Source organism: Lepisosteus platostomus, chromosome 26, assembly GCF_059453375.1.
Source record: "Lepisosteus platostomus isolate fLepPlt1 chromosome 26, fLepPlt1.hap1, whole genome shotgun sequence".
Lineage (NCBI taxonomy): Eukaryota > Metazoa > Chordata > Actinopteri > Semionotiformes > Lepisosteidae > Lepisosteus > Lepisosteus platostomus.
Genome location: NC_142636.1, coordinates 6,076,378 through 6,088,822, shown reverse-complemented (window position 1 = coordinate 6,088,822; position 12,445 = coordinate 6,076,378). Strand labels below are relative to the sequence as shown.

At 44.1% G+C, this 12,445-nt stretch overlaps 1 protein-coding gene across 1 annotated transcript; it reads left to right on the top strand.

Annotated features, from left to right (window-relative positions):
- The first annotated feature begins 10,926 nt into the window (after positions 1-10,926).
- Positions 10,927-12,427, top strand: LOC148639825 (fish-egg lectin-like). The gene is made up of 4 exons (XM_088620475.1): positions 10,927-11,032; positions 11,332-11,577; positions 11,772-12,114; positions 12,206-12,427. The coding sequence occupies exons 1-4, from the start codon at positions 10,957-10,959 to the stop codon at positions 12,345-12,347; spliced, it is 807 nt and encodes a 268-aa protein (XP_088476601.1). The 5' UTR covers positions 10,927-10,956; the 3' UTR covers positions 12,348-12,427.
- Positions 12,428-12,445: the final 18 nt, after the last annotated feature.

Below are 12,445 nucleotides of genomic sequence, written 5' to 3'. Positions count from 1 at the left end.
TCGTCTTGAAAAAATGTTACGAGTACATCATCTATCAACAATTACACAGGTTCTGTTTCCATATTGCGGATTTTGGTTAGGTACAGTATTATCAAATCCACTGGCGCTGTGTGTTACTTTACTGAGTCCCAATCTGTGATTGAAACCTGTAAAACCGGTTTAATTCGTCACAGCCAGCACTCTTCAGGTGTGAGGGTCTTCTGCTCAGAATGAAACGCTAAAAATAAAATGTTTGTGTATATTCTAATGGTAGTGGGGGCAGGGTGTGTGGGAACAGGTTTGTTCTTCACACCTGAAACATTTTCTCTGAAAGGATTTTCTTCGAAGTTTAACCGATCTTGTTACAGCATGTTACAGTTTACTATTATTAACCATATTAATTTTAAGTGCTTAATGTAAAATCTTGTAAAAATATATTTTCATTGTTCAAATATACATTAATATACATTAAGTCTATCATATAATAAGTTAAATACAAAACTAAAGAAAAAATAGGGTTAAATATAATTCAAAATATTTTGCTAACAATGTTAACTGTTTATGAATAATAAAATGTATTAACTAAGGAGTAGGATGGCACAGTTGTTAGTATGTTTTTTGTTTTGTTTCTTTTTCATAAATACAACAGTAGTACCTGATGTCTCAGTGGCTTTCAAAATTAAATTATGCATGCAAACCTGTGAACTAGAAAGATAACTAAGATTTTAATACTAATTAAATGACCGCGGGCACTTCCCACCCCCCCCCCCCCCCTACATTCTCAGAGTAGAACAGACTAACCTTCTAATGAAAGACGGTCCACCCCCCACGGACAGGAAAAGTGCCCACAGGCACTTAAACTTAATATGGTCAGTAACGGTAAACAGTAACATGGTAAGAAGGAGCACGTACAAACGTTTTCGAAATAACCACATGTAAGACTCTGATCCTAAAAATGTTTAGGGAGAAAGTGGAATACTGGTGTGCTTCCAGAAGAATCAGTATGGCTCAGAGATTAAATAAAACTTCACAGACATTAACGAAGAGCATAACGCGTGTACTGTATACACTGCAAGTACAACCCAACTCTCTGCAGGAGTGCTGGCTGTGACGAATTGAACCGGTTTCACGGGTATTTTCAAAGTAGGAGGCGAGATTTCCAGCGAAAGACACCCCCCCCCCCCCCCTCAAAAACCCAGTAAATACAGTACTTACTAGTTAAAGGCTAGGCTCTCGACTACGGCGAAAGGAACCCTTCTTTCATTAGAAGACAATGAACATATTTTAGCCCTGAATGAATTAATAGCAAACATGGTTTACATAAAAGACATTTTTCCAAGAAAGTTTAGCCTTTGTCACTAATGAAACCACTAAATAAAGACATAAATAGAAAAATCTTAAGATTTTTAAAATACATGACTTTGCTAAAATTTATTTGAAAATAAAAACAATTACAACCGCCAGGGGAGAGAGAGAACAGGGGAGGGATGTTGGTTTTGCATAAGGGGCGGGGCTATGGAAAGTAGGTATGTTTGGGAATGTGTAGTTACATGTTCTGGCTGTTTGTGAATTATCGTTGTTGAGTATGGAGTGTTGAGGTATTGATTTTGTGTAATGCTTTATGTTGAAAATTGAGGTGGATTTTGTTTATGATAAACAGGATAAACTGGGATGGGAGGAAGGTTTGGTTTTGCATAAGGGGCGGGATTATGATAATTGGATGACTTTGCGAGTGTAAAATGGTTTGATTATTTGATTTTGTATTGTGGTTGTTATCTATGTTTTTGGTTGGTATTATGTTTATATGGTTGTTTTTGTTGGTTGGTTGTTATTATGGTTATTAATAATACGATCTATAGTTGAAATCTGAGCCTAAATAAAAAGAAAAAGCAAGTGATTAGGTTTATGAGCAATCTAATTACTTATTCGTTTAAAAAGCTATATAAAATAAAGTTTATTATTAATTTGCTGGACAGAGCGGTGAACATTATTATGCATGAGACAAAGATAACGATCCTGATCAGTTTAGAAATCTGTGTACGCTGTAAGGTTTTTACTTCTTAAACTTTTAAAATACACGTTTTGAATGGAAAGAAATCCTCTTCCTGGTATAGCACACCAGCACGTCTTTTTTCTCCAATCAGAGGGGTGTCAGATGGTGTCAGCCAATCACCATTCTGCGTTGGGTAGCAACGGGTGACTGTTCTCAGGCGGAAGATGTAAGCAGCTTAATGTTCGTGTTAAATATGTTTTTTAAATTCAATTAAACGGGCACAGTTAAGACATTAAATATACATATACATACTGTATACAGTACAGTTTGCATACGGTAATATGTTTATGTTACGCGATTAAAAAATAAATAAATAAAAATGAAAAGTCCAGTACCAGCTGGATTCGAACACCCAACCTACCAGCTGGTGTGCACGCACCTAGACCAGTAGGCTACAAGAGAGCTCACATGATCAGGCAGGCGAAACACCCCTACATAGCTCTGCCGCAGTACACGGATATAATCATACCGTTATTAAATTATTGAGATACGCGATTCCATATTATATTCCCTTTTAATCAAATTCTAAAAGTATGCTTGTTGACTCCGGTATCACGTTAGTTAAAGACTTCGAAGCTTACAATGTTTAGGGAGAAATGGAATACTGGTGCGTATTTTTTTCTTTAAAGTACCAAGACCAGCCATATACTGTATGTTTACGTTCCAAAATTAATATCGTTTATGGCCTTCACACGCGTTACAGTATGCTCCTATTCTTTTTATGCTCAGCTACTAAGATTTCCCTTCAGTGGTAAAATTCAATATCTACAACGGGCACAGTAAAGACGTTTACAGTACAGTAAGTCTTTCTACGACAGACCAACGGACCACGAGTGCCCCTGTCGGTCAACCAATCACGCACCGCGGTATCGCGTGTCATCTTACCTGCGGTATCTGTACTGCGGTGTCTTTACCGCGCACTTTGAATGGCTGCATCTGTATACAGTTTTCTTCTCCGTTTCTGACGTCACTCGGTCTGATGGTAAAGAGGGGGGTTCATGGTATTTGGCCAGTTTACGATGTTCTGGGCAAATGGTCAGTTTAACATTACACCCAGGGGGGTTCCTAGCTGGCATCTGCAATCCTTATCAGTTAACCCCCTTTCCTGCCATAAACCCCAGCTTGTGACTTGGAAGTCTAAACCCCCTACAGAAAAGATTAAATTCAAACCCCCGTCTTCACATCTTTCTTCATTCCCCCCTTATAAAATATGGCATACGTCAGTGTAGCCTATTTTTATACATACAATGTCAGGGCAGATCTTTCCTTTCTTGGCGAACAGGTATGTATTGCCATGACATTGTACGTTCCACGGTTATGGCAAGATGTGATACATGTTTTTGTGAATGTGATGATTACAATTATACATATAAACAATACTACTCCTACAGATAAACACTATAAAAAGGTTCCACCCCAGGCCCCAAACACAGACTTTACCCAAGACCCAATTCCCCAATTTTCAGTATAATAGTCCTGATATTTCTGTCTCTCATTGTAAATGTGTTGGGCCAGATCTGAGATGTGCTCAGAATTATCAGGAATATATGTGCAGCATTCAGTGCCAATTACTGCACAAGTTCCTCCTTGGGCCGCCAGTACATAATCTAAAGCTAGTCGGTTCTGCATGGCCACTGTTCTGAGGGCTACCATCTCATCATTAACAGCCTTCAGACTAGATGAGGTAGAATTTGCTAATTCTTCTAAAGTCGAGGCCATTTGAATTAACTCTCGACTCAGAAAGTTCATGCCAGCTTGTGGAAATATTATACCTAAATAATATTCCCAATCAGCCAATTTTCTTTGTGGTCTGTGGTTAGGTCCGAAGGGGGTGTGGGTTTGAACACGGATATGAGGAACCACATATCCTAAATAACATGAGCCAGACCACTGGGCTGGCAACCATGGGTAGGCTCGTTTTCCACAAATGAAATATGTTCCGTTTGGCGCTCCCCATGCCTCTGAAAATAAGAAACTTATACCGAATTGTGGGGTGTGCCGATCCCATCCTGGAATTTGGAAGGTAGAGGTGGATATATTTGCAGCGATGGTAAGGTTGCAACGACTCCATCCAACCAAGTGCAGACCAATTAGTGTGCTGAAAACATATGTTTCCCTCACGTTCCTTATTGAGAGTCAGGTATGGTGGTGTATGGCTTCTGTTATATTTAGGAGCGTAAGAGCCTGTGAAACTCGTGGGCTCTAAGCCTTGCTCCTGTAGATATTGTAATGTTGTGCAGGTTAAAGTCGTGTTATGGCAACCCCCCATAGTTTGTCATATTAAAATCTCCTAAATTATCCCTCCAAATGATCATGCCTATGACTTCCTCGAGACGCCAAAGGAATGGCTCCCATAGGAAGTCCTCCCTGTACATATTTGGGTAATGCGGCACACACCCAGCAGGCACTTTGGTTGGTTTTCTTAGCTGTCAGATAGGAGAGGCCTAAAAAGGAATTAATTCCATGTTCTCCTTTGTGGGAGAGATGATCATTAATTCCTGCGGAACATAGTCCTACAGCAACAATTATTGTTATAAACAGAAATTATTTCATTCTGAGTCTGTAAATGGGGATGAGGCTCGTCGGCAGTGTGGCGCGTGGATCCAGCGATCTTTTCCTTCCACTCGAACCGCAGACTCGGTTGTCAACAGGATCTGGTGGGGTCCGTCCCACCTGGGCTGGAGAACCTGTGAAGGAAATTTCCTGATCCACACCCACTCTCCTGGGATGAGGTTGTGCCCTCCTTCAGGTGGTGGTCCCCACGCCTCCAGGACCTGCTCGCGGGCTCCTTGGGTGGCCTCTGTCAGCTACTTGCAATAATACAAAGGAATGGTTGATCCATCTGAGGAAACCCCAGTCTCAGCACCTGTAAGAGAACTTGTTTCAAATTATTAAAGGCGGCTTTTGCTGCAGGAACCAAGGCAATCTTGTCCTTGTACTGCACTCCCCCCTTAAGCAGATCTGTTAAGAGTTGTGCTCACCCTGTAAAAAACATTGCACCCAGGCCCTGTTAAAATTTCACAATGCTAGACACAAAAGGGCCTTATCATAACTGCTTCTATTAGACACTCAAAAGCTGAAGCAACTCAGACTTGTGGGTTTCCTTGTCAGGGGAAGCACTCAGAATACCATCAACATACTGAGTGATCACAGCCAGTTGAAGCCACGTGATACCCTGTTCTGCATAGTCATTCTTTGTAATGCATAATATTCCAACCCAATAGATCTGGAATAAAACCACCCATTAAAATCTGGTACTCGGCAAGTAAAACTTGCTGTCCCAATACTCCTGTGGCCTCCTGCCGTCTTCCCATATACATTACTCTATAGCACACTGTTGAACAGAGGAGTGAAACAAGCATGACAGTAGTGCTCCAGTATCCCCTAACAGAGAAACCATCACTCCATTAACAGTACATTTTTAACCACTGGACTGGGACAGACTTAGGGAGGCTACAAGGGATTTACAGGATCTAATCGTTAGGTAAACAGATTTTCTCACAAGACGTTATTCTCCCCAGTCTCGATTCTAAACCTACAGCGTTTCAGCATGTCTGGTTTCGAGACATTCGAATAAAACCAAATTGTTTCCATTATTGCAACTAATTGTATAAAAATACAAAAACTGTTTAACTACTTTTACGTCCACCTGTACTGTACTTATACGTTTCAGACGCTCTTATATTTTCCAATCTCCTTAAGTTGATTTTCGTCAAGTCTCTTTAGTTACGTCTCTAGCCAGTCCCGCTGGCTAAACACACTCACACCGTCATTTAGTATACCAAAACTCACAGTTACACACATACATGCCGGCACACAAATTCATAAAACACACATACACATCGAGAATATATTTTTCTCTTCGTAATACAATGTGCTGTATTCTTGTTTTACTTCTACATGAATCCTTTTAATTCCTGAAGCGCACTCCAGGTTCGCTGCATTTCTAATTTCGGGTGCGGTACTTTAGCCCACCGGTCAATATCTTACGGTTTTGGATTTGATCGTATGGGGGAAATCAGGGAAGGTAGGTGCGATTGCAGACCCCCTCGACGGGGTGCGAGACAGTGTTAGAGTGGCGCTGTCATCAACGGCGCCAGCCCCTGCTACATCAAGTCCTTTCCCACTTCGAGTGAGAGTACAGATCTGCGGGCACCCTCCCTCTAACAGGGGAGACCCTGATCCGTCTTTATCACACTCATACCAAGTGTTATCCCAATCAGACCCCCCTTCTCCATATGGCCACTGAGGGAATTGATCCCAATTATTTTCGTTTCCTGCCTGTTTGTTCCCCTGTGGGAGAGCAGGATATAACTTAGTCGCTGGCTGCAGCACATTAACCAGTGCAGCGTGACCAGGAGTTAATTCCTAATTCGTTTCTCATTCTCCTGTACTGCCTCTTTTAGCTTTTTTTTTTTCCTATACTCTTTCGTAGCGAGTAAAGTATATCTTCTTCCGGGTTTTATTTTCCCCGTAAACACACTTTTAAGTCACATCCCAATTTCTTTTTTTTTTTCTCATGTATCTGCCACCACTGGTGCCGGCCGTGCACCAGGGTGGGAGCTACATGCTTGTGCTTTTGCCAATCAATACTCATATATGCTTTCTTTACAGGCGTCTTCGCCCCAAATTCCCTCTGACAAACTCAGCTTTTTCCATATTTTTCTCCTTCTTTTCCGTCAACTTACACTTTTCCGATATTTAAACGGACCCTTCCACCACTTTCTCAAACCATCAGTTAGCGCACATGTTCGGTCTCTTTAAGATTTACTTTTGTCGTGTGTGAGGTAACAGCTCATTCAGTAGGGGGATGTTTTCACTTGGAAAAACCTGTGCATTCCTGCACTCATTCAGCTAAGGGCGTCTGTTACCTCCAGATCTAAATGCCTCTCCGAGACTTTAGAGAGGACTTACACCGCACTGTTCACAGGTAAGAAACGAGACCTCGAAAACCCCCTTTCTTGATCAGTAATTCACCATCCCCAGAACGCCAGCATCGCTGCTTTTGCCCCGGGGTGGACTTACGCACTGAGCTCAATCAGGGCGATTCTCGGGTCTCAACGTCCCCCAAATCCTGCCACTTAATGCCCCGCTCCCCACTATGAGGTGCGCCCATGCCAGTGTCGCGCGTGTGTATATGTATTTCACAAACAAGGAAAACACCAAAAACATACATACATATATCTCCTCCACTCCTGCTTCCTTTAAAACAAAAAAAAACCACGCCACGCCAGAAACCACGCCACTCCAATCTGTGCACGATCAAGGCGTAGCTAATCTCAGGACCCCGGGCGTAATTAAAGCCCACACCAATCCTGGATTATACGTGCATTTAATGCACCACTCAGCTCCAGAACCCCGGGTGCAATTAAGGCCCACACCGATCCCGAGAAACAGAACTCCGGGTGCAATTAAGACCCAAACCAGTTCTGACCTTCAGAACTCCGGGTGCAATTAAGACCCACACCAGTCCTGAACTACGTGCATTTAATGCACCACTTGCTCTAGAACCCCGGGCGCACTTAAGGCCCACACCGATTCAGAGCCTCAGAACTCCGGGTGCAATTAAGACCCAAACCAGTTCTGACCTTCAGAACTCCGGGTGCAATTAAGACCCACACCAGTCCTGAACTTCACGGTAAGGGTCCAAAACCCGTTCAAAACTCCACGCGCAATTAAGGCATACACCAGCTTCGAACGCCTGTACACAATACCGCGGAACCCCTGCCAGACCAAATTCTGGGCTTACAGCAAACAACCCATTACATACACCGGTGCCTTCCCCGGGCCAGAGGAATTCAGAAACTCACGTTTACTCCGTCATCTCGGGCGATTCTCGCAGGGAGCAGAGATTTCCCAATCGGTCAGAGAGAGTCGGGACTTTTAAATAAAAGAGGAGTCCTTACCTCTTAGTTATGTGCGCGCTGACCGTCTCTCCTGCCGATGGGAAGTTCTGCGCCTTCTGGAGCATCCGCCGACTACGCCAAATTTGTTGTAACAGAAGAAATAAGGTTCTTGATCCCGAGATGAAGTAAAACAGATAAGTTTATTGCATGCAAGGAACAATAAAGCCGAAGTCTTGTTTCCCGCAAGAAACAACAAAACCGAAGTATTGTTCGCCGTACTGGTACAAACTTTTGGGTTATATAGTTTTCTTCTCCGTTTCTGACGTCACTCGGTCTGATGGTAAAGAGGGGGGTTCATGGTATTTGGCCAGTTTACGATGTTCTGGGCAAATGGTCAGTTTAACATTACACCCAGGGGGGTTCCTAGCTGGCATCTGCAATCCTTATCAGTTAACCCCCTTTCCTGCCATAAACCCCAGCTTGTGACTTGGAAGTCTAAACCCCCTACAGAAAAGATTAAATTCAAACCCCCGTCTTCACATCTTTCTTCAGCGCCTATCTGTCTAGGGAGTGATAGTTGGACATCTGGACTGCATTACTAAGTGTCAGGAGTAAGTGACTCATATCTCACCTTGATCAACCAATCAGGGACTGGTAGGGCCGAGTAACCCACGTGGGACTCTGATGCCCATGGAACTTTCAGCCAATCAATGAGCTGAAGTTCCTCCAGGTAAAAACAGGCAACACAGAGAGCCTGAGAGATTCAGAAGGGATTCAGGAGAATTCTGTGGACAATACTTAAGGGAATTCAAAGGAGAATTCCAGGCCAGGACGGCCCAGGAGCAGAAGGCTCCCAAGGGCAGGACATTCTCGCAGCGCGCCTCCTGACCATCCTGAGACTCAGCCCGGACAACCACGGAACGGCCAGTGTGTCCGAGTGCCAGAACTTTCCTTTGTTCTAAGAGTCTAGAGCGGAGGTTGCCAGAGAGTAACTAGAGGATCCACCCGAGGTTAGCACCAGCAGCAGGCCTCGTGAACAGGTCGGAACTGTGGACAGCTGAATCACTATTCAGAACTAGCTCTTCATCAGGAACGAACCGGTCCTCTTCCTGACTTGCTGGGACCCACAGTCATCTTTTCTCCTGTGCGCAAACTTTGCTAGTTAAAGCCAACACTATCTAGCAGGCCAGTGAGCATCAGCAGCGCACCGTCGCAAGCCGCACAGCACAGCCTGGCACCGAGCCAGAGAGCGCGGATTGGACAGCAACAAGCCTGCAACTGTTTCTTTGTGCCCGCAGGAGATCTGAATCCCCAGAAATTGGAAGAGTATTCAACTTCAATGCATTACAGCTCGAGAATTCAATTGTTATCCCAACCAGTTGATATCAATTTAATTCCTAAGAGTTATGTACTTGTTTCGAGTATCTAATGTAGAAGTTATAACCAAGTTCATTTATGAAACGGTCTAAATGAATGATATACTGAACGTATGTCCTCTTGATATGTGTAACACTTTGTAACTGATTGAATATATACCTTTTGTATTCTGATAACCCTCTCGATAAGATCTGTTAGGTTTATATGGATATTCTATGTATTAATAAATGTATCCTCGTGTATTAGTACCTGTGTGTGTGCGTTGTTTGAGTTATGTCGCATGGTTGGATTCTAAAGCCATCAAAAGAATCAACTTTGTGATTTACTGCTACAATTAATAATTGTCTCAGTAAATGCCCAAACCCTACAGAACTGGTGCCTTCAGAGAGCCACTACATTACATATTTGGCGTCCCTGAACGGCTATGACTCACTACACATGCAAGGAACAGTAGAACCAAAGTCTTGTTCCCGCAAGGAACAACAAAACCGAAGGATTGTTCAAAGTGCTGGTACAAAGCTTTCGGGTTATATAGCCCTTTCCTGCCGCTTCTGACGTAGCTCATTACTATGGTAAAGGGGGGGAGGTCACGGTGTTTGGACAGTTTACAGACTTTGGCCAAATGGTCAGTGTTAGTTTTCCGTCCCTGGGGGGTTTCCTAGCTGGCATCTGGAATCCTTATCAGTTATCCCCCTTTCCTGCCATAACTCAAGTCTGATACTTAGAAGTCCAGTCCTCACGCAGAAAGGAATCAGTTAACCCCTTCTTCACATCTTGTATCTTCAGCTGTTTTAATTCTTTCTGTGTCTTCTTTTGAATCACTTTCCTCCATTATATATCATTTCCTTTGTATCTGTTTAGATGGAATCACATTTCAACACAAAAATGTATGTAGTAATGACATCTACCTTGTCTTTAATATCCTCACAGACAAACACCCTCCAATCTGCAGTCAAGAAACGACCAGCGGCTGTGAACACAAGCACAAGGGGAGGATTTATGGAATTCACACACAAGCCTTTCTAAAGTGGGAGCAATCTGGTCCCACAGAGAAAATCCACATGGAAGACATGCAAGCTCCACACAGCAGGAAATCCAGCTGGACATCAACCCCAGGAACTGTGAGGCAGCAGTCCTCAATCCACACCACTGTGCTGTCTAAATGGTCACTCGTGAATTAGGAGCTGTAAGAGCTACAATATCATTAATTCCCCATTCTGAATGCAGGAACTGGTGCTTTCATAAATGTTAGTTATCATTTATCCCTTACTTTTATCAGATTAATTGAGAAAACAAGACAGGATCTGGAAGATTTCAAATCAGGGCCCAGGTATTATCCTCTGAGTGCTCAGAAAAATTGAATCAGATGAAAAAAATGTTTGAGGACAAAGACTGCAGAGGTCTGTAACAAGATATTCAGCTTTGCAATATGTTTCAGAGGAAGTCTTGATACAACTAATTATCTAATCCGTTTTTTTTTTGCATTCAACAATTACAACGTTTTCTGTCGCCACGATTACTACACCCTGAGGATGAGCTCTGTGGACGAATGTAATTCATGTCTTCTATAATTGAAACTTGAGTGATTCAATCAGCAGCTCGTTATGGTTCAATTTAACACCTGGTTAGACAGGTGTGTGTAGGAGCTGAAGCTCAGCAGTCTTGACTATATAAAGGCCACTGCTGGGGCTAATAGTATGCATGAGGTTTGTGGGATCACTTATCAACATGGAAGGGAGAGGGTGTTTGTTGTGTTTGCTTGTGGGATGCCTTCTAGGTAAGGTTTGGATATACTGATTTAAGCAAAAGTAGTAGGGGAAGGATAGATGGAGATGTAGTAATTGCATGCTGCTAATAGTTATGGGTTTCAGTGTATCTGGTTGGGTCTTGAGTATAGATGTTGCTTAAAAGATACCTGGACTGAGTGTTAAATCCATGCCTTAGATGTTTCCATGTACTATAGACGTTCTGCAAGACCTTGTTAGTATTCCCCTATGTGTGATCACTAAGAGCCCAGGCTACTTCTTCCTGATCTGGCTGGTGGTCATTGATCCAGTGGCGTCCTCTCCTCCCCAGTGTCTGTGGCTGGAGCCCTGCAGTGTCGGGCTGTGCCTGGCAGTCTGAAGCAGATAGATGCTGGTGCTGGAAGGGTGTGTGGAGTCGACAATGCGGACAACCTGGTCAGCTACCAGGGCAACAGCTGGGGCTCTCTGGCCATGAAGGGGAAACATGTGAGTGTGGGGTCAGCAGGACTCTGGAGTGTGAGTCTCGCAAGCCTTGTGTTCAAGTGGCTTGGAGGAAGGTGGATCCGAGTGCAACCAGGTGAGGCTACAGCTGATCTAGAGAGGTTGGAAATGGTAGCTTTCAGATTTCTCCATGAATCCACCAGGCTCTGCCAGGCCACCTGTCAATGCGTTTTCTGGCTGAAGGCAGCTATTTCACTCCCTTGTAACTGAGGGATGAGCACTGCACTGCCCCCTGCTGAGAACAGCTGTATTTCTTGCTCTCCTCTGCAGGCTCCCTCATCCAGATTGATGCTGGTGGAGACAAGTTTGTGGTTGGTGTCAATGCTGCCAATTCCATCTTCTGCCTGAACAGCGGGCCTGTGCTGCAGTATGCTGGCCAGGGCAACATCCCCTGGATTCCTGTCGTGGGCTCCCTCAAGTACTATTCCTGTGGACCTTTTGGTTGCTGGGGAGTGAACAGGCTGGACCAGATCTTTGTCAAGCTGGATGTGAGTGGGGATTCCTGCAGAGGCTCCGACAGGTGGTACCCCATTCAGGGCTCCCTGTCCCTGGTGGAGGTGGGCTCAGATGGCAGTGTGTATGGGGTGAACAGGAATGGAGTGGTCTTCAAGAGGTGAGCTGGGGGTGACTGGGGGAAGGGATAACACATGGGTGCGTGATTCTCTAATTCTGGGCTGCTCTAACCCTGTGCTTCTTCCTTGCAGGGTTGGTATTGATGCCTGTAACGCCTTTGGCAGGAGGTGGTGGGCTCTAAGGGCAGCTGGTGTGGCCAGGCATGTGTCCTATGACCGAGGGATCCTCTGGGTTGTGTGCAAAGATGGCCGAGTCCAGAGGTGCCAGGTCTGAGCAGCCTGTGTGGCCTGGTCCTGGGAGGAGAGCAGTGGAAGTGTCTTCTGAGCCAAATAAAAGTGCCAATGAAAGCCTCAGTGTTCCATGCTTCTTCC